The sequence below is a fragment of the Doryrhamphus excisus genome, chromosome 6 (genome assembly GCF_030265055.1).
Source record: "Doryrhamphus excisus isolate RoL2022-K1 chromosome 6, RoL_Dexc_1.0, whole genome shotgun sequence".
Classification (NCBI taxonomy): Eukaryota; Metazoa; Chordata; class Actinopteri; order Syngnathiformes; family Syngnathidae; genus Doryrhamphus; species Doryrhamphus excisus.
The window spans coordinates 19,480,271-19,504,067 of record NC_080471.1 but is presented as its reverse complement, the minus strand read 5'-3'; the positions used below and the strand labels follow the sequence as shown (position 1 = coordinate 19,504,067).

The following is a 23,797-nucleotide window of genomic DNA, read 5'->3' as shown; positions in this document are numbered from 1 at the left end:
AATCGATACAGCATACACACACACGCACATACTTCTATTGGACTGCTTTAATAATTCATCGAAATCATGCTTTCAACGTAACGGTCTGAGCATGTGTGAGTGTGGCACAAGTGTTCTGTTATGTGAGCCCGCTTCAGTTAATAAGGAATTAGATTGTGCACAAGTGCTTGTGTGGGTGTGCATGTGTTTTTGTGTGTCGCACTACAAAGAAGGCCTGACCTCATTTCAGACATTCCTCAGAGGGAATGGCTGGTCTTCAATAATTTCAGACTTGCTTTTTTTTGAAAAACAAGCAGTCTTCAAGGCCATGACAGGATCATTTGATTTTAAACAGTTTGTTTGGCCCGATTGGGGTGATATGGTATGATAGGACAGGGGTTCTCAAACTAGGGGTCCGCGGGAAATAGGTTGAATTACAGTCGTCTCTCGCTACTTTGTGCAGGAAAAGGCGTGCAGCTGTGCGGGAAAATGTGAAGGACTGTTAAACTGTCACTGTCCCCCCTCGTGCTCACACACACACACACACACACACATACACACACACACACCATAAGCCCCTCCTGACATGTTTACAGCAACAGTTGGACTAAACACAATTCTCAACAGCACACATAAGTTCAGGGACGCTGAACTATACCATATAATTTTCATTCATTTTCTACCGCTTATCCTCACAACAGTGCTGGAGCCTATCCCAGCTGTCTTCGGGCAAAAGGCGTGGTACACCCTGGACTGGCCGCCAGCCAATCACAGGGCACATATAGACAAACAACCATTCACACTCACATTCATACCTATGGACAATTTGGAGTCGCCAATTAACCTAGCATGTTTTTGGAATGTGGGAGGAAACCGGAGTACCCGGAGAAAACCCACGCATCCACGGGGAGAACATGCAAACATGAGATTGAACTCGGGTGTCCGAGCTGTGAGGTCTGCTCGCTAACCACTTGACCGCCGTGCAGCCGACCATATAACAAGTAACCTGTATTATTCCTTGCATGTATTTTGAAAGAATTCAGTTATATTTTCAAGTAGTCGCCCAGGCCACGCAGTGAGGAGACCCGGGTTCGATTCCCCTCGGGCATCTCTGTGTGGAGTTTGCATGTTCTCCCTGTGCATGCATGGGTTTTCTCCAGGTACTCCGGAGTACATGCTAGGTTAATTGGCGACTCCAAATTAGGCTATTAAAATCAGGCAGCACAGTGACGAAGTGGTTGGTGAGCAGGACACACAGCTTGGAAAACCGGGTTCGATTCTCTGCTCTGGCATTTCTTTGTGGAGTTTGCATGGGCTCCCTGTGCATGCATGGGTTTTCTCCGGGTGCTCCGGTTTCCTCCCACATTCCAAAAACATGCTAGGTTAATTGGCGACTCCAAATTGTCCATAGTTATGAATGTGAGTGTGAATGGTTGTTTGTCTATATGTGCCCTGTGATTGGCTGGCGACCAGTCCAGGGTGTACCCCGCCTCTCGCCTGAAGACAGCTGGGATAGGCTCCAGCACACCCGTGATAAGCGGTACAGAATGCATGGATGTTCCACTTTCATTGTGTTCTACTTACATGGTGCATTCAAGGTCTGCTGATACATGTGTGCTATACATTTTATCTGTATTATGACATATGCGTGCCCTGTGATTGGCTGGCGACCAGTCCAGGGTGTACCCCGCAGACAGCTGGGATAGGCTCCAGCACCCCATGCGACCCTTGTGAGGATAAGTGGTAGAAAATGAATGAATGAATAACGTATGCATAAATTATTGCCATTTTCTTTTTCTGTGAAAAAAAAAGAACCACAGCTCTCTGATCCATATTTTAACACACTCAGTGTTCCTGCCTTGCATACTTCACAAAGAAACACAAGGATTTTCATCCCCAAAAACCCAGATAAGATAAAAGTATCCAGAGTAATCCTCCAATTAAATGACATTACATGAAAACAACACCAATTAGGAAGAGGAAGGATGGGGAGATCTTGGTCGAACTGATTAATGCCCTGGCAGCGCAAACTGAATCCTGACAATTAGAGAGCAGTAACATAAATCCTTCAATGTTTCACTCAGTGGACACGTTCCAATTTTCAGGATATGCTGGCTAACCATAAAAAACATCACTGCTAATACTTTATTCCTTTCCCGCATTGGAGAAGTTTTTTATTCACATTGTAGAAATTTAATTAAACAAACCCCAAGCAAACGGGAAAAATGAAAAATGTATCACAGTTTTCATATAGTATGAATTCATAAACTATGTTTTTTCATGGGTGAATACGGACAATTTGTTAAAAAAAATCCACATAATTAAGCAGATTGTATGCATTTTGCATAAATGTGCATTCATATTGTGGATGCAGTGTTCTATATTGGTCACTAGGTGTCAGTAATTGTTTGGTGTGACAAGCACCAGGCTTGATCGCTGGGAAAAACAGGCTTTTATTGCTGGTTTAAATAATCGAACAGGAATGATTCCATTTATAAAGAAGGAATTCTATTCACGGAAATTCACTTATCACAGTCGAGTCTGGAACAAATGAAGTACGATAAACAAGAGATTAAAAAAACATCCATGCATTTTTTATGCCGCTTATCCTCACTAGAGTTGTGGGTATGCTGGAGCCTACCCCAGCTGACTTTGGGTGAGAGGCGGGGTATACCCTGGACTGGTCGCCAGCCAATCACAGGGCATGCATATGTCATAATACAGATAAAATGTATAGCACACATGTACCAGCAGACCTTGAATGCACCATGTATGTAAGTCAGGGGTCTCAAACTCAATTTACTTGGGGGCCACTGGAGCTAGGGTCTGGGTCGGACTGGACTTAGATAGCCAAAAACTTACCACTTCCACACGGAAAGGGAGGATAACTATTAACAGTTATTTAACCTTTAACATGAACACTAATCAAACGTAATAATTTTTTCTGGGTACATGATACCATACAGCATCCATATCAAACTTGCGCGGGCCGCACTAACATTACAAACTAGTGGCCTGCGGGCCACATTTGGCCCGCGGGCCGCGTGTTTGAGACCCCTGATGTAAGTAGAACACAATGAAAGTGGAACATTCATGCATTCTGTACCAGCTGACTTCAGGCGAGAGGTGGGGTACACCCTGGACTGGTCCTCAGCCCATTGTTGTTGCATTGTTTAATCATTTTCAGCATAAGTGATGCTTAAATTTGTTGTGAGGTTCTGTGAAAATTATTTTATTTTTTTATTTTTTTATGTGAAAGCAGAGATTGAACGTGATTGGACTGAATATGGTGGGCTGGACATCTTTTTTGTCGGGGAAAATGTTTGTGTTTGTGTGAGCCAACTGTCTTTCTCAGAGTATGTCTGCTGGCTGGGTGAAGTGTGTGTGTTGGAAGTGCATGTACCAATTAAATGTGTGTGTGTGTTGTGTTTATGCTGCTAGACTGGCTGACCTACCGAGTACCCCCCCAAGGTAGTCATATGACTGTGTTAGCCTGCCTGCGTGTGTTGATCTTAATTACTGCACAACGGATACCGTGTTTTAATGGTGGGTTCTTTTTTTTGTAATATTCTCCAAGAGTACTGTAAACACTCAATAACCACATTACCTGCACAATCCAATGAGATTCAATACAAGAGCTGTGTTATATATTATAGCACAATGCCACAATTTGCAATGATGTAAGCATCATTTCTCACTTCCCCGCGTGTATACAATAGCAATGTTAGATTTAGCAGCCAGGGCAGAGACATCAAATTTAGATGCTGACTATGCTGAAGTCTCATGAGGCATAATGGTATCTTGCAAGATTTGCAGAAGTCTTAGAAACTATTGATTCAAGATTCAAGCCTTCTTGTCATTGTATTTGCATACACTGAGATTAGATGAGCGGGGAAAAAAAAACACTGAAGGTGCTTACATAATAGCAATTTCTCTATGTAAAAATCTAAATTACAATATAAGGATATGAATATGAAGTGCAGAAAAGTTCATATTATAGACATTCATTCATTCATTTACTACTGCTTATCCTCACGAGGGTCGTGGGGGTGCTGGAGCCTATCCCAGCTGTCTTCAAGCAAGAGGACCGGCCGCCAGCCAATCACAGGGGACATATAGACAAACAACCATTCACACTCACATTCATACCATATGTCATAATACAGATAAAATGTATAGCACACATGTACCAGCAGACCTTGAATGCACCATGTAAGTAGAACACAATGAAAGTGGAACATTCATGCATTCTGTACCGCTTTTCGCGGGAGTGCTGGAGCCTATCCCAGCTGTCTTCCGACGAGAGGCGGGGTCCACCCTGGACTGGTCGCCAGCCAATCACAGGGCACATATAGACAAACAACCATTCACACTCACATTCATACCTATGGACAATTTGGAGTCACCAATTAACCTAGCATGTTTTTGGAATGTGGGAGGAAACCGGAGTACCCGGAGAACATGCAAACTCCACACAGAGTGGAATTGAACTCCGGCCTCCTCACTGCGTGGCCTGGGAGACTACTTGAAAATATAACTGAATTCTTTCAAAATACATGCAAGGAATAATACAGGTTACTTGGTATATGGTCGGCTGCACGGCGGTCAAGTGGTTAGCAGACCTCACAGCTCGGAGACCCGAGTTCAATCCCACCCTCGGCCATCTCTGTGTGGAGTTTGCATGTTCTCCCCGTGCATGCGTGGGTTTTCTCCGGGTACTCCGGTTTCCTCCCACATTCCAAAAACATGCTAGGTTAATTAGCGACTCCAAATTGTCCATAGGTATGAATGTGAGTGTGAATGGTTGTTTGTCTATATGTGCCCTGTGATTGGCTGGCGACCAGTCCAGGGTGTAGCCCGCCTCTCGCCCGAAGACAGCTGGGATAGGCTCCAGCACCAACGCAAGCCTGGTGAGGATAAGCGGTAGAAAATGAATGAATTTATTCTTGATATTCTGTCCCTCTCAGTTGAAATCAGCTTTTATTAAAAATGATGGGCTGTCTTTTTGATAAACTTCCAACATCAGCAGTGGATTGAAAAATGATTTCCCAACCGGTCACTCGGTGTGAGGGCAAACTGAGCCCACAAGCTTCTCACATCAAACAGAAAGGCCTACTGCCTGCGGGCTGCATGAGCGCCGGAGTTGACTAGAACTCTTAGCTTTACTTTTTTAAAACCTCTACTTAGTCGTCTCTCATGTGTAAATCTGGATAAGTGTTTGAAATGGTAGCAGCCTTACATATTATTAATGTTCCATTTTCCATCAGCTTGTTATTTAACACTGATCATATTTTGCAGTTAACTTCCAATTTATGAATTTTATTATGTCTGTATTAAATGAAACTTCTCTTATTATAAGCTATGTAAAATCTCTGTAAGTATATGTTTTTGATAGAATGATGATTTTATCTCAACAAAACAACTTTGTGTTGTTATGTAATACATAGCAGATAGGATGTCTATCACAGAAACACAGTATGGCTTCCTTTTTTTGTCTATGATAATGGTCACCTTGGTGACAGCATCCCTACGGTTGCTGTGGAAACCCAGCTGCAGAAACCACACTGCAGTCAAATTGAATGTGGAACACTCATTCATTCATTCATTCATTTTCTACCGCTTTTTCCTCACGAGGGTTGCGGGAGGTGCTGGAGCCTATCCCAGCTGTCTTCGGGCGAGAGGCGGGGTTCACCCTGGACTGGTCGCCAGCCAATCACAGGGCACATATAGACAAACAACCATTCACACTCCCATTCATTGTGGACAATTTGGAGTCGCCAATTAATTTAGCATGTTTTTGGAATGTGGGAGGAAAACCGGAGTACCCGGAGAAAACCCACGCATGCACGGGGAGAACATGCAAACTCCACACAGAGATGGTTGAGGGTGGAATTGAACCCTGGTCTCCTAGCTGTGAGGTCTGTGTGCTAACCACTCGACCGCCGTGCTGCCCTGAATGTGGAACTGATATTTTTAATTTTTAATTTTTAATTTTTAATTTATATATTTTTAATTGATCTCTCCATTTGAATTGTCATTCAATACTTTCTACCAAGGTGTTAAAAATTGCAATTTTACAAAGTCTAGTTTACTCACAAAATAATATTCCCAATGCTTCTTGCTGTCACATCCATCTTTCAGTGAGATGATGACAGCAACAATCTGTTTTCTTATGTGCCCACACATAACGGCTTTCATGCACACTGGTGACTGTGGGGACAGTTTTTCAAAAGCTGTTTTCTTCCATATGCATGAGTCTTGAATATTAAGTATATGGCATCAGTCACCAAAGTAAACATAAACACAATAAAACACTACGCATGCTTGTAAGTGCAAAGAAATGAGGTTCAATGGGGTTTGGTGCAGAGAATGATAGAAAAGACTTACATGACAGTGAGGCGAATAATGTCAATGTCAAGTGAGGATGGGTTTAATGGCGGTGATGATGAATGGCTACCGGGAAAAAAAAAAGAGGATTAAAAAATGATAACGGGAGTGACAGTGGAGGCGATGATGCAGAGGGAGCCGTGGCCTCTTCCTGTGTTGGCTATTCCCCAACAGATTTAGCCCATCAGAAGCATTCTGACGCCTTCTTTCATTCATTTAGTCAGAGATTACATTTACAATGAGAAGTCACATTTATGTCATTATGAAAAGTACGACATGAAGGTAGTTCATGGAGGGCAATAGAATCATTGGATGTTTTCTGCTGTTAGTTCTTTTAAATGCTTTAATGTTAAAATGAGGCTGCACGGTGGATGAGTGGTTAGTGAGCTGGCCACACAGCTTGGAAAACCGGGTTCGATTCCCTGCTCGGGCGTCTCTGTGTGGAGTTTGCTTGTTCACCCTTGTGAGGATAAACGGTAGAAAATGAATGAAAGAATGAATGTTAAAATCAGGCTGCACAGTGGTTGGTGAGCGGGCCACACAGCTTGGAAAACCAGGTTTGATTCCCTCCTCTGGCATTTCTGTGTGGAATTTGCATGTTCTCCCTGTGCATGCATGGGTTTTCTCCGGGTACTCCGGTTTCCTGCCACATTCCAAAAACATGCTAGGTTAATTAGCAACTCCAAATTGTCCATAGGTATGAATGTGAGTGTGAATGGTTGTTTGTCTATATGTGCCCTGTGATTGGCTGGCGACCAGTCCAGGGTGTACCTCGCCTCTCGCCCAAAGACAGCTGGGATAGGCTCCAGCACCCCCGACCCTTGTGAGGATAAGCGGTAGAAAATGAATGAAAGAATGAATGTTAAAATCAGGCTGCACAGTGGGGGAGTGGTTGGTGAGTAGGCCACACAGCTTGGAAATCCGGGTTCGATTCCCTGCTCAGGCATTTCTGTGTGGAGTTTGCATGTTCTCCCCATGCATGTGTGGGTTTTCTCCGGGTACTCCGGTTTCCTCCCACATTCCAAAAACATGCTAGGTTAATTAGCGACTCCAAATTGTCCATAGGTATGAATGTGAGTGTGAATGGTTGTTTGTCTATATGTGCACTGTGATTGGCTGGCGACCAGTCCAGGGTGTACCCCGCCTCTCGCCCGAAGACGGCTGGGATAGGCTCCAGCACCCCCGACCCTTGTGAGGATAAGCGGTAGAAAATGAATGAATGGATGGGTTTGTTTGTGTAGTCATGTTTCATTGTACTTTTCTTAAAATGAATGCTAAATCTCATCTCCTCTTATTCTCATGGACCCGTCGTCTCCTCCCGTAAGTTGGGTGTCTCATGACACTCCTAAAAATATTATACATAATGAAGATCAATAACTACTGTGTGATTAAAAAGCACAATGTCACTGAACACTAGTTGGCAAATGTAACTAAACAGATTCCAGCCCTGGCCTTCATTTGATCTGAGCTACAAAATGAGCACCAGTTGGCGGAGTACCATTTGTCACACTTCCTACCCAACTGGCCTACCTACAGTGGCGAACACGTATCATACAACACAGGAGTAAAGCCATGGCTTTCGGCTTGGCTCCATTGCCATCGCCAAGCTAGTATGAATGGTCGGGAGCTTGTTGTGGCTTGGCTTTTACGGCTTCCATCAGCAGATGGGCAATGATGTCAGCTGACTAGCATTTACAGTCAATTCCTATGATGTAATGGTTCACAGATAGCATATTTTTATGGATGCTGAAGATTATTAATGTTTCTAATTTATGGTAATGGGAATGGTAATGGTTTTATTTCAGTTGAACATGCATCAGATTACAATTGAATGCATCACATAATCAGTTCACAGTTCCACATGTCCAAAAGGAGTAGGAAGAAGCAAAGCTTATTAAATCCTACCCCTCCATCTGGTACTTTTACAATCAGTAACTGTTATATTTGTTCACTTCCTGCTTTCCATAATTCAGTTTTTTTTTTTTTAATTTTGTAATTTTTTGTCCCGTACCGAAGTACGAGGTGATATGACCATACAATGACATAATGTGTACCATAGTAAGTTACATTTGTTCACTTCCTGCTTTCCTATTATGGCTTAAGATTTTTTTGTTGTTATTAAAATTAAAATTGAAATTGAAATAATATAACAGATATTGTCTGCATGGAATAAACATCAGTGAACTTCTGATTACATGAGTAACACACAGAAATTAAAAAGGCGCAAAGAAATCAGACATAGAAAATGTCTGCCAACGGCAAGTAAACAATAAAAAAATCTTTCACTTATCACAGTTCTTTTTTTTGTGGTTCTTAGTCGGACTTAAAATCGAAATTAAAAAGTCGAAATTAAAATTAAAATTAAAATTACATTTTAATTTATTACATTTTAATTAATAAAATTTTAATTTTAATTTTAATTTTAATTTTAATTTTAATTTTAATTTTAATTTTAATTTTAATTTTAATTTTAATTTTAATTTTAATTTTAATTTTAATTTTAATTTTAATTTTAATTAAAAAAAATTAAAAATGTTAATTTTAATTTTAATTTGACCTAACCTGATTTGAAAATGAGTTGAGATTACTCGATTTAAAAAAAATGGTTACCATAGTAACTGTCAATATAGTGATATATATAGCACATCATGACTGGTTCATCCTTGAATTTAGCAAACATCAACTGCTTTGCATATTTAAGTGCAAATGTTGCCAGATATGGTCTTAATAATGCCGTAACTTAACATAAATTAATAAAGTGGACAGCAATGAAACAGTCAACTGTCACACATAATATTATGTAATCAAAACATATTTGTGCAAATCCACGGTGATGCATAAGAGATAACATTACGGTACATATCATATCTTTTATATCTTTTGCCCCGAGTCGACTATCCACTAAACAAAGCAGGTCACGCCCTCGCTGAACCTCTCGTGCATTCATTAACCCATCCACCCTATCCATATTTGCTCTCAGTGGAGGTTCTTCTTTTCCTAGCATGTCACAAGGTTGGTTGCCAGGGCACATATGTTGCACTCAGTCAGAGCATTTGGTAAACAGTTGGAGGAGAAACTACAGCTAACATTCCTGCATATGCTATAATCTTTGCATCTATCGTGTCACCAAATCCCTTCAATTCAGATCAATGTTTTTTTTAGTCTTACTTCAGTTTGATTGGGAAAAGTGTTTTTATGCTATGGAATTTTGCCTTTATTTTTATAATGTGCACCTTATCAATATCATTGAGCAGTTCACCCTTAACGACATTGTGTTACTCGTGCATTTCAAGTTTTACATACTAATGGAGTAAACGTTACATATTTGGGCAACCACTTGCAGGTATACGTTTTAAATTGCCACATGCCAGTGAGTCACACTCGCTGTGCCGTTTCCTTGGCAACTAGAAGCTGAGAGGGGTACAATGCCACAGAAAGGTCACGGAGGGCTACACCATGATACACCAACAATGTCAGACACACAACACACTAAGAGACCCTAAATCAGTGTGTATTGTATCTCATAATATCAATTTAGTGGGCGGCATGGTGGTCTAGTCACAGCTAGGAGACCAGGGTTCAATTCCACCCTCGGCCATCTCTGTGTGGAGTTTACATGTTCTCCCCGTGCATGTGTGGGTTTTCTCCGGGTATTCGGGTTTCCTCCCACATTCCAAAAACATGCTAGGTGGGTGAGTGGTTAGTGAGCAGGCCACACATCTTGGAAAACTGGGTTCGATTCCCTGCTTGGCCATCTCTGTGTGGAGTTTGCATGTTCTCCGGGTACTCTGGTTTCCTCCCACATTCCAAAAACATGCTAGGTTAATTGGCCACTCCAAATTGTCCATAGGTATGAATGTGAGTGTGAATGGTTGTTTGTCTATATGTGCCCTGTGATTGGCTGGCGACCAGTCCAGGGTGTACCCCGCCTCTCGCCTAAAGACAGCTGGGATAGGTTCCGGCACCCCCCGCGACCCTCGTGAGGAAAAAGCGGTAGAAAATGAATGAATGAATATCAATTTAAATAATGCATTGAATTGTTTAGTATTTTCTGCATGCCCAGAAAAACATTGGCGTGATGAAGAGAACTCTGGAAGTGTATCATGGGTCCGCAGTTGTTCCTGTAAAACTCTTTATTTCTCAGATAGAAAGATAGGTTTGCTTCTCTGGGGGGGGAGAAAGTGACACCTAAATCTTCTCGCGTTTGATACACTATCCCATCCTGAGTGGTTCCGCATGTTCTTAGACAATGAATCCAGCATGAACAACACATCAGATTAGCATCTATGCAATTACAAGCCACTGTGTGTGTGTGTTTGTGTGTGTGAGTGTGAGTATGTGTGCATGCAAGTGTGTGTTATTGCGTCAGTATAATACAGTCACTGAGACATCTAAATTAATTCCCTATGCTTTATCCTCCAAAACCTACATGGCCTACTTTAGATATTGTTATTAAAATGTTCCACAGTAGCAGTTTTACAGGAGAGAGATGAATGTATGCTATTTGTGTTTTTGTCTGCGGGAGCCTGCTTGTGTGAATATATTTTTCCAGCCGCAGTGATTAAAAAATATATATCCTTTTTTTCCCAAACTTAATTAATTAAAAGACAATCACTTTCACTGCCGGCCATTTTAGAAGATCTTTCATGGCACAGAGAATATTGTTTAAGAATATGTTCTATGTCTGGATAAGCATGGAACCTACCAATAGGAAGATTAGACCCCCCTTATTCATCATTCTATCTTTTTCCGTTCTTCAGTAAACAGCATAGGTAAGTTTCAGGGAAATATCGGTTCCCGACTAGAAAAGGGAGAAAACTAGCTTTTTGTGAAAAGATATATGGAAGCCTGTTTCCGCCACTGAATAAAAAAAATATATATACCATTGGTAAGTAACAATTAAGAGATAAAAAGTTGAAATTATGAGATAAAAAGTCGAAATTATGAGATAAAAAATCATAATTATGAGTTAAAAAGTCAAAATTATGACATAAAAGTCATAATTATGAGATAAAAAGTCAAAATTATGAAATATAATTTTTTAACTTTTTAATCGCAAAGTCAAAAAGCAAAATTATGAGATAAAAGTCATAATTATGAGATAAAAAGTCAAAATGAAATACTAACTTTTTAATCTAAAAGTCATAATTATGAGATAGAAAGTCAAAATTATGAAATACAAACTTAACTTTTTATCTCAAATTATGACTTTTTATCTCATAATTTCAACTTTTTGTCTCATAATTCTGACCAGATCATTGGATAACTTTTTAATTTTTTTCAGTTTTTATCTCATTGGTAAATAGCAATTATGAGATAAAAGGTTGAAATTATGAGATAAAAAGTCGAAGTTATGACATAAAAAGTCATAATTATGAGTTGAAAAGTCAAAATTATGAAATACAAAGTTTTTAACTTTTTAATCTCAAAGTTATAATTATGAGATAAAAAGTCAAAATTGTGAAATACTAGCTTTTTAACTTTTTATCTCATTATGACTTTTTAGCTCATAATTTTGACTTTTTATCTGATAATTCTGACTTACCATTGGATAACTTTTTTTTTGGTGGCAGAAACGGGTTTCCATAGAAATATCTAACCGACTATACCAACATAAACTACACAAAAAGGGTTTTAAATCCAAATAATGTATTTATGAATATGACACAGTGGACGATTTACAACTTTCACATGTGGAAGTTAACAGGCGTGTGCATATGTAAACATTTCCCATGCATTTCCCTGCACGCTACACTCCTCCACGCATACTCACTTCCACCTTCGTGTTATGTGTGATGAATCAAAAGCACTTCTGCCAGTTCCATCATCACCTCCTTTTGCCTCTCGTGCAAAAAAAAACAAAACGTAAATGACGTATGAATACATTGATGGGATTATAAAAATGTCTAAATGTTTCTTTGGTATTCAATGAGTTAAATGGATTTGCAGACAACCCATTCAATTCCGTTTTCTGTGTTCCCTTCAGCTGAGATCGAGCATCATGACTTGACAAGGATGTCTGTCTTTCCACGTTTGCCCTCTGGCCTCCCAGCCACCTTGGCGACCGGGACCGATGACAAAGACACAACAAAAGGGACTGACCCGAGTCAGGTCTTAGCATCAGAGCGGAATGAATCAGAAGGTGTCATGGCTACTGGAAGAGACAGCAAACTCATATCAGACCCTGGAACCAGCACAAGAACCAAAGCTGAAGCGAAGCTCGTGGAACCAAAGTCGCCAAGTCCACGCAGCGACGTGACTTCCTGGCTTGGTCAGAAGAAGTTGCAGACGGTTGGAAAGGACCGAGGAGGGCAGGCATCCTCCTCATCAGTCCTTATAATGGAGGCAGAGACACCAAACCCACCAGCAGGGACAAAGCCTTTAGGACTGCTGTCTAAGGCTGCTTGGACCAAAATCTCTTCGTCGTCGTCATCATCATCATCATCCAAAACCTCAATGAGAAAAACGCTACCTTCACCATCCACGTCTTCATCCTCCACGCCAGCCATTAATGGTGACCTACAGGCGGGGAGGTTCAACACTGTCTCTGTAATTGATGTCAGCAACAACTCGAACAACTCCTCGGACAGCAACAGCAGTTTAAATTTAGGTAAGTGCAAGTGGACGGTAACAAATGCTGAAAACAAATTATGGGCCTGCAACCAGTGTCATCTTTCTACAGGGTTTTGTAGATGAGTTTTGTCCTCATTTGTTCATTTATGTTCATGTGTTGCAGTATAAAAAAACTGCAATCTGTGACTGCTTAATATATGAAATTAAGCAATTCTTCACAGTTGAGGAAATCAGGAAACGGATAAAATACAATTAAGGGTGTGCTCGCACTTGTCGTGTTTGGTTTGGGTAAAATTAACTCTGTTACGTTTGCTTGTTTGATTATTCCAGACAGTTGATATTGCAGTGGGATAGCCATTAGTGCCTTGCCACGTAGAGGTTCAAATTTCATGGCTATTTATCGCTGAAAGATTAATTAGTAAATTAGTCTGTTTAGTGGTTATTATTTAATCAAATTATATGCGGTTTTCCCCTAAATTAAGCATTTTCAAGCATAAAAATAGCTAAATGAACAAAAAAATAAAAGGCATTCAAAAGACGCATTCAAACTGTGAATGTAATATCCGAGACACACAAGCATCAGACTTGATTGTCGAAACAATAGGCTTTTATTGCAGGTTTGAATAATCTCACAATAGGCAAAATAGAAATTACATAATCGGAATAATATTAATATTAACACGGGACAAGTGGAAACCATCTTAAATGGCTTATTTTCGATGATTATATCGACTATATGGGCTAATAAGAGTGTAGTAGAGTGTAGTGGAATTGCATAATAACACATTTTTTGTATATTTTTTGTATCAAATTTTGTTTCATTTTTTGTATTATCTACTATTGTACTGCTTTTAGGCAAAATAAAAATTACATAATCATAATAATATTAATGTTAATATTAATACAAGCCAAGCGAAAACTCAACTCTGAACTACTGACATCATTTCCTGTCCGCCACACAGGAAATGTGTCTAAAATGGCTTATTTTTTATGATTATATCGACTATATGGGGTAATAAGAGTTTAAAATAGTGGCATTGCATAATAACAAGTTTTTTGTATCATTTTGTTGTATCAAATTTTGTTTAATTTTTTGTATCATCTACTATTGTACTGCTTTTAGGCAAAATAAAAATTACATAATCGTAATAATATTAATATTAATATTAATACAAGCCAAGCGAAAATTCAACTCTGAACTACCGACATCATTTCCTGTTTTCCACACAGGAAATGTGTCTTAAATGGCTTATTTTCTATGATTATATCGACTATAGGGGCTAATAAGAGTGTAAAATAGTGGCATTGCATAATAACACGTTTTTTGTATCATTTTTTGTATCAAATTTTGTTACATTTTTTGTATCATCTACTATTGTATTGCTTTTAAGTATTGGAATTAGTGTTGCATTTTTCAACACCTTGCAGACGCTGCCCAATCTACCAAGGAGTCAGAGAGCAGTCCGCCAGCGTGGGATCTCCCCACTGTTCCAGAGTCCCTCTTATCCACAGCGGGTGACCATGACATCACGCTACCTGACAATGTCACCAGCCCCTTCTCCACTCACCAATGGAATACCACTGTGCCCGTACGCACCAAAAACTCCTCTCAGACTACAACTACCACAAAAACTACTTTGTCGCCCACCACCGCCTCCACACTCTCTTTACCATCAAATACCATTCCAAGTTTCAACACAACACAGATGTCCACTCTTGCTCCACGCAGCATGGAAAGCGTGACTGATGACACCCAGCAGGTGGAGACACTGACAACAACCGAGCCCTCAGTAACCACTTCGACTGTGATCAACTCCGCTTTTACAATCCCAGCAGTGACCACAAACGTTACTGTAACAGTCTCCCCAAACACCACAGCTGCCGTAACCGTGCAGCCGTCACCGAGCCTCAAACTCACAACTGCAGCTACTACAACTCAGCCTGCAACCACAACCACCACTACTACTACTACTACTACTACGACTACTCCAACACCTCCAATCACTACAACGACACAACCCCCATCAACCACAACCACCCCCGTTCCGATAACCACTACCACCACGCCTGCTACTACAACTCCAGCCACCACTACCACTACTAGTACTACCATAGCAAGCACTACATTAAAAAAGGTACCTCCGACTACCATGTTTGTCCCAGTTGAAACTGTACCACCAACAGCTATGGCCACAGAACCCCCAGGCAGCACCATTACAGAGGATGGGTCTTTACCATGCAACGTCACAGCAAAGTACTGGGTCAAAACAGGTAAATAACAGTTTCATCATAATTTCATTATTATTAATAATCATCAGTTATGATATTCATTATTAATTATTATATATTAATAATTATTCATATATAATTATTATTTATTATAATAAGGAGCAATGATTTAAGTGATATCGTGTATCATGTATCTACATTGTGTACACATTGGACTCATTTTAGATGTGAATTATTCATCATAGTGATACAACTGAATAGGTCTGATTATTTAGTTTGTTTATTAATCTGAAACTTGTTGTTAATTAACAAATGTTAACAAATATTGACATTTGAGAGGCTAAAATCAGAGAATATTTATATATTATATATATATATTCATATTTTTATATTCATATTTTTAATTAGGGCTGCACGGCGGTCGAGAAGTTAGCGCGCAGACCTCACAGCTAGGAGACCCGGGTTCAAATCCATCCTCGGCCATCTCTGTGTGGAGTTTGCATGTTCTCCCTGTGCATGCGTGGGTTTTCTCCGGTTTCCTCCCACATTCCAAAAACATGCTAGGTTAATTGGCAACTCCAAATTGTCCATAGGTATGAATGTGAGTGTGAATGGTTGTTTGTCTATATGTGCCCTGTGATTGGCTGGCGACCAGTCCAGTGTGTACCCCGCCTCTTATCCGCAGACAGCTGGGATAGGCTCCAGCACCCCCCGTAACCCTCGTGAGGATAAGCGGTAGAAAATGAATGAATGAATGAATGTTGGTAGAGTGCACGGCGTTCGAGAAGTTAGCGCGCAGACCTCACAGCTAGGAGACCCGGGTTCAAATCCACCCTCGGCCATCTGTGTGTGGAGTTTGCATGTTCTCCCCGTGCATGCGTGGGTTTTCTCCGGGTACTCCGGTTTCCTCCCACATTCCAAAAACATGCTAGGTTAATTAGCGACTCCAAATTGTCCATAGGTATGAATGTGAGTGTGAATGGTTGTTTGTCTATATGTGCCCTGTGATTGGCTGGCGAGCAGTCCAGGGTGTACCCCGCCTCTCGCCCGAAGGCAGCTGGGATAGGCTCCAGCACGCCCCGCGAGAACATGAATGTATTAATGAATATTTTTAATTAATGAATTATACACATACATAATACATAATAATACTAATTAATCATTGCAGCTCTACAATTAAATTATATGTTGCTACTTTTTGCAGGGGTAAATTGTAAATAAAAAGTTATTACATCAGGTAGTTTATCCCGGTGTTGAAATAATTATCATACACCATAAATCCTTAAAGCATTAACCATTCTCTTATAAAAATGATAATGAAGTTGTGATGAACAGGTAGGGTGCCATTTCAGCGCCCCAGACTCCAGTGTTCCTATTATGGGACCAAGATGTAATTACATGCACTCAGATTAATTAAAACATGTGCTTAAAGCAAGGGCAGATTTTCCCAGAGCTTGAAACAATTAAAAAGATGATGTAGACTCCAAAATGGTCTGTTGTAAAATAAATACTCTTTTACCCAGATTGCCAACAGGCATTCTTGTTGAAAGGCCGTATTAACATGCAGATAGTTCAATACCATGTTACAAAAAAAATATATATATATTGTCAGTGATCAGAGTGCATTTTCCATGTGTCTTTCTCCACAGTTTTGTCCATTGAGACCCGCAAGAACCGACTTGATCTGGTCCTAAAACAGAATCTAGCTAAAGGATTGAGTCATGCACTGCAGAGAGCCTTGAATGATTCCACTGCTTATGCACAGGTCAGTTTACCCATTACATTTACGATTTAATAAGAAGCATGAACACTGGTAAACAGTCAGTCGCTGGAACTTAAGCCCGAGCCAACTAAGCAGCAGCTAATTTGACAAATTATTTTTTTTTTCTACAAAATCTGCCAATTTCTGTGTCTAATGGCTATTTAAAGGGGACCTATTATGCTCATTTTACTGCCCTTTGTATTGAGTTGTGGACTCCTATAGAGCAGCAACACACAATAACCAGCACAGAAAGCTTTGTAGATCTTCCTGAATATGCACCTATTCATCTGTTTTTCTTTGAATTTCATTCTTCCGGCGTAAACGGTCTGTTTAATTTATTTCACCCAAGGCCCGCCTCCAGGCACACCCACTCTCTGCTGTGGTTGGTCACACTCCCAAGTGCTCAGAATGATTTCTGGACCCAAGTTGATCAACGGCATATGAGTTTATAATAAATGTTAGCTTTTAACATACACCCACATGTGTTGGATTCTGAATCCCATCCAGAAGTAGAAATGGGACAGTCCAAAGTTACTTCAAGATGTCTCTGAATGGTAACTAGCTTAGCGTTTTCAACATCCGTAACGAGTAATGTGGTCATTACAAATATTTTTTGTGGGATTACTAGTGTTTAAAAAACTTGGATAGACTCACTGATTGTGGTGGGAAATGGCTATGAGCAACTGCAGACACTGTTAGCTTGCAATTTGCACCGCTCTCCCTGTATGCACACTCTATAATGCAACACATACAACCGCTTTTGCACAAAATAAACACAGTTAGGACACTGATAAATTGTTACTTACTGCTTGCTCTTCTGACTCTTGGACACGACATAACGGTGGAAAGGTGTCGAGCTTCAACTAGTCCAACTGCTTACTGGCCCATGCATGCCCATATAAGGAAGCCCGGTAATCTGTGACATCACAAAGTGCCAGTGTTAGAACGCCCTTTGAAACAGAGTGTTCAGAGCCATCCCAAACTTCTTTCAGGGCTCACTTCCAAATGCGCAAACGTCATTATTTAAAATTTGGCATTGTTTAACACGAGATTACAACATTTTAACAACATTTATGGGTCAGAAAAGTGGAAAAACATAATAGTTCCCTTTTAAAATGTCAGTTCTGATTCTTTAAAGAAATAAATGAATTGTGTTGCCTCTGCTTTTTGTAATTAAAAACTTGGGTAGATTCACTGATTGTGGTGGGAAATGGCTATGAGCAACTGCAGACTCTGTTAGCTTGCAATTTGCACCGCGCTCCCTGTATGCACACTGTATAATGCAACACATACAACCGCTAAATTGTTACTTACTGCTTGTTCTTCTGATTCTTGGACACGACATAACGGTGGAAAGATGTCAAGCTTCAGCTAGTCCACCTGCTTACTGGCCCATGCATGCCCATATAAGGAAGCCCAGTAATCTGTGACATCACAAAGCGCCAGTGTTAGAACGCCCTTTGAAACAGAGTGTTTATCGTCATTATCTGAAACTTTGGCATCGTTTAACACAAGAATACAACATTTTAACAACATTTAAGGGTCAGAAAAGTGGAAAAAACATAATAGTTCCCCTTTAAAACGTCAGTTCTGAATCTTTAAAGAAATAAATGAATTGTGTTGCCTCCGCTTTTTGTAATTAAAAAAGATAATCATGAACATGATAGATCTGCATATTACTCTTACTTGGCAAATGTTCAGCTGATTTAAATTACACAATATGTATTTTTTTTTAATGTATTTTTTATTTGCTACCCTACACATGCCCATGCTAGGTTTTTGGATGTATACACTGGAACCAAGTATCTCTTTCTCTCTCTCTGTTTCTCTCACAGGTGGAACGTGATGACTGCAGCCCATACAATGTAACATTAGGTTACTATGTGGCTGGTGTTAAAACTGTTTACATTTCCTCTTACGTAGTTGAGGCACTCAGTGTGTATGGTTTTGATAAGCTGCTGTCTGACATCAGGCAGCACACACCATTGGTTAAGGCTGTTCTGGTTCCCGTGGCAACCTGGATGCCCGCACCCAGCATCCACCTACAACTGAAAACAGGTAAGGACCAAATCCACGCCCGTATATACTTGTGTATATTTGACACCTCCACAAGGAGGTTTCCTTACTAGATGCCCGAATAAAACGTTTCTTTGTTAAACATTTTTCATTATTCTGTCTAAATTCATAATTCATGCACCACACAGGTGTTGCATTTCACGATGCTAATTAAACAGCATGATTATTGCACAGGTGTGTCTTTGGTTGGCCACAATAAAAGGCCACTCCAAAATGTGCAGTTTGTATTTGTATAATCAAGTGTTTATATTGGTCGAGTGGTTAGCGTGCAGACCTCACAGCTAGGAGGACCAGGGTTCGATTCCACCCTCGGCCATCTCTGTGTGGAGTTTGCATGTTCTCCCCGTGCATGCGTGGGTTTTCTCCGGGTACTCCGGTTTCCTCCCACATTCCAAAAAAAAACATGCTAGGTTAATTGGCGACTCCAAATTGTCCATAGGTATGAATGTGAGTGTGAATGGTTGTTTGTCTATATGTGGCCTGTGATTGGCTGGCGACCAGTCCAGGGTGTACCCCGCTTCTCGCCCGAAGACAGCTGGGATAGGCTCCAGCACGCCCCGCGACCCTCGTGAGGAAAAAGCGGAGGAAAATGAATGAATGAATGAAAGTGTTTATATCATATTTTATTAGCGTGTTTAGTCATGTAATGCATTTAGCTCACTGATTTTTAAATTTTTATGTTGTGAACTGAATTATTTAAGGTATTTTTCCTCCATTCATCATTATTATTGCGCCTTTGTACTGACATGTGCTTGGCTTATAGTGTCGTCTGTTTTACTTGTGCAAGAAAACGTAAAAAGAAGACAAAACAGTGAAGGGGTAGCAGAAAATATATCAGAGGTAGACCAAAGGGACTCAGAAAGTAGAGCATAGTAGAGCAAAGACCAAAATAGGATTTTCTCATTTCGTACCTTCCCTTTCTTTGATACCCTAAATCCAATACAAACCCTCATGATTGCTAAGCAAAAAGGAAATTGGTCCATTCAACGAGTTAACTTTGTAAGAAAATGGGTGCCTCCATGCCATACGGAATCTTGTAGTCTAATAGGATGGGGATCAAGAAGGAAATCCATGCGATTATCAAATTGCTACTGAGCAAATTGGCACTTAAAAGGAAATGTGCAATGCACGTGTTCTTCATCAGGTGACCACCATCTTTGAGATTCTTGTCGATTCTACTGTTTGGTGAAATAAACAAATAAGTTGCACGGTGGTTGAATGGTTAGCACGCATTCCAAAAACATGCTAGGTTAATTGGCGACTCCAAATTGTCCATAGGTATGAATGTGAGTGTGAATGGTTGTTTGTCTATATGTGCCCTGTGATTGGTTGGCGACCAGTCCAGGGTGTACCACGCCTCTCGCCCGAAGACAGCTGGGATAGGCTCCAGCACCCCCACGACCCTTGTGAGGACAAGTGGTAGAAAATGAATGAATGAAGTTAAAAAAATGCAATTTAATTAAAACAAGGTTAAATTATTTAAAGCATGGATTTAAGATGAAAGTGGTTAACCGAATAGTTTAATAAGAAAATATTATTATTGAAAACTTTTGAAAAGTATTTTAATCAACTTTCTACGACTGTCCTGACACTTGCCAGAATTTCTCCCTTTGCCTCCTGGAAGTTCTTATGGATCTGATAAATGATTTATTTAGTTACAATTTTACCAGCAGCTATTTTTTTTTTGCCTCTTAAGTCCTTTTGTGCAAAGCAACAATGACTTCTATTATTCTAACCCAATCAGAACGAGGCTTCTGGCTTTGTCCTTGTCAACACTTTCACCTATATTAACCACCTCTAACAGCTGATCCTTTTGTGGCACGTCTGAAATGCAGTGGAAATTGTGTTTTTGAGCTTAAGTTCATTTTAATGACTAAGAGGGACATTGCAATCATTGCCATTCATCTTATCTCACTTCATAACATTCTGGAGTATATGCAAAATGCCATTCTAAAACTTGAGGCAGAAATTATTATTTGTGGCCTTCTCAAAACTATTGGCGATGACTGTACAAATTGTTCATTCATTCATTTTTTTTTGGCTGCGCTATACTAAATTAAGTTTTGTGTTCATCTCAGCAAGGCAGAAGATATCTCAATTTATCAGCTGCAACACAATCTGCATAAGATTAGCAACTGGGTCAACCTTGTTTACGTCTGCATGTGTTGCAGATTATAAAACCAGTGAAGGGTGTAGAGTTTTTTTTTTGTATTCTGCGTTAAGCCACCAGTGGTTTAATTGATTTTCTTTTAAATCTCAGTTCATTTTGAAATAAGGCATTTACTGTAGGATTAGGCACATGTTTACACTATATCACTTTCATTGATACCACATTCATATAACAATTATTGTTGTGATTTAAAAAAAAGAATTAAATCACATTAAGAAGTGTTTCTTGTCACTTATCTATTCTTCTCCCTTCTCTAGTGTTGAGGTTTGTTGGCCCGACAGACCACATCTACTCCTGCAGTTTTGTCCAGATGCTGGAGCAGAGACTGGAGAGCGCCTACGATGAGGCTCAAGACAAAGTGCTAGAGACCTACAGCAGGCTTACTGTGGAGGTAGTAGATGGATTTGTCGTGACTATAATTAGTGATGAATGCCAACGGACAAAATGCATAATGAAGAATTATTCGGAACTTTTGCTAAAAGTACAGTTTTTGCTGAAGCCAGCCACATTTCTGCTGATGCTTTGTGTGATTGTGCCAGTTTTGATCTTCACTGCAATTTATAATGTCAAACAAAGCTAGCTCTGGATGTTGAGGGACTTTGTTGGCTGACACGTCTCTTCGACTTTGTGTGGAAATCGAGAACAGTATCTTTGGATTGGCAGATCGGGGTCGTGGCCCCCCTTTTCAGGAAGGACTATAGAGGGATCACACTCCTCAGCTTCCCTGGGAAAGTCTTTTTAACGGTGCTGGAAAGAAGGGTATGATCATTGGTTGAACCTTGGCTACCTGGTAGTCCTGGTCGCTGGACCACCTCTACACCCTCGCACTTTGTGGACTTGGAAAAGGCATTTGACCGTGTCCCTCGTTGAGTTCTTTGGGGGGGGGGGGGGTCCTGGTGGCGCGCTACTTACGTGCCATTCGGTCCTTGTAAACAGTTCGGTCCAGCAGAAGCTTGGTTCGCATTGCCAGTAGTAAGTCGAGCCTCTCTCCGGTCAACGTTGGCCTTCGCCAAGGCTGCCCTTTGTCACAGTTTCTGTTCAGAATTTTCATGGACAGATTTTCTCGCCGTGGCGGCACGGCGGTCCAGTGGTTAGCGCGCAGACCTCACAGCTAGGAGACCAGGGTTCAATATCACCCTCGGCCATCTCTGTATGGAGTTTGCATGTTCTCTCCATGCATGCGTGGGTTTTCTCCGGGTACTCCGGTTTCCTCCCACATTCCAAAAACATGCTAGGTTAATTGGCGACTCCAAATTGTCCATAGGTATGAATGTGAGTGTGAATGGTTGTTTGTCTATATGTGCACTGTGATTGGCTGGCGACCAGTCCGGGGGGTACCCCGCCTCTTGCCCGACGACAGCTGGGATAGGCTCCAGCACCCTCTGCGACCCTCGTGAGGAAAAAGCGGTAGAAAATGAATGAATGAATTAATGAATTTACTAGCCGCAGCCAAGGTGTCGAGGGAGTCTGGTTCGGGGACCTTAGGATTTCATCTCTGTTATTTGCGGACCTTCTGCGTTTACTGGGACAGTTTGCATCTGAGTGGTTCTCAGTCGGAAAAGGGTTGAGTGCTCCCTCCGGGTTGGGAATAAGGTCCTGCCACCAGTGAAGGAGTTCAAATATCTAGGACTTGTTCATGAGTGACGTCGATAGGCGATAGGTAGGTACAGCGTCTGCAGTAATGCGGTCGCTGTACCGCATCGTCGTGGTGAAAAGACAACTGAGCCGGAAGGGAAAAACTCTCAATTTACCGGTCGATCTATGTTCCCACCCTCATTTATTGTAATGAGCTTTGGGTGGAGACCGAAAAAACGAGATCGCGGATACAAGCAGTTGAAATGACTTTCCTCCGTAGGGTATCTGGACTGAGAAGCTCAGTCATCGGGGAGGGTCTCAGACTAGAGCCGCTTCTTCTTCACATGTAGAGAAGCCAGTTGAGGTGGCTCGGGTATTTTGTCCAGATACCTCCCGAACGCCTCCGGTTCAGACCTAGGACACGCTGTAGGGATTATGTCTCACAACTGGCTTGGAAATGCCTTGAGTCCTCCTGTTGCATCTGGAGGAGGTGGACGGAGACTGCAAAGTCTGGGCTTCCAGACTGAGACTGCTGCCTCACGCAACCCAAACCCAGACCTGGATAACCGGAGAAGAATTGAATGGAATAGAACAAATCTAATTGCACAATGTCAGCATGGTGTCTGGGTCTGGGTTCCCCCCGACATTCCCAAAACATACATGACCCATAAGAGTGAACTTTGTTTGTGCCAGTCAACAATTTTTGTCCTCTGCTATTCTTCCTTCTCTCTTCTTTCCCTATCATCCCTCTGGTTGGCATGAATATACATAGACACGCAAGCAGTGGCAGATATAGGGGGCATTTATAATTCATCATCTAAAATATTTACACACATGGAGCCATCTGATAGGAATTCCTCGTATCATCCACTTTACTGTGGTGATTTAGTTTCACTGTTCCCAAGCAGTACACAGGTTTTATTATGGGTGGGGGAAAACATTCAGAGTGTCATACTGTGTCTGGAGCTCTGTTATGCATTCTTTATGCCCATCATCACCATTTTGTACAATACCATTACATGCTTCTGTAGAAATGTATATATTAT

At 40.9% G+C, this 23,797-nt stretch overlaps 1 protein-coding gene across 2 annotated transcripts in view; it reads left to right on the top strand.

Moving 5' to 3' along the window:
* kiaa1549la (KIAA1549-like a) overlaps nt 1-23,797 on the top strand; it is an 81,703-nt gene that overhangs the window by 13,859 nt on the left and 44,047 nt on the right. For both annotated transcript variants that reach the window (XM_058076707.1, XM_058076708.1), the window contains exons 2-6: nt 12,353-12,976; nt 14,368-15,210; nt 16,818-16,933; nt 18,766-18,988; nt 21,434-21,567. In XM_058076707.1, coding sequence (XP_057932690.1) covers nt 12,353-12,976; nt 14,368-15,210; nt 16,818-16,933; nt 18,766-18,988; nt 21,434-21,567 — 1,940 coding nt within the window. The remainder of the gene's footprint in view (nt 1-12,352; nt 12,977-14,367; nt 15,211-16,817; nt 16,934-18,765; nt 18,989-21,433; nt 21,568-23,797) is intronic.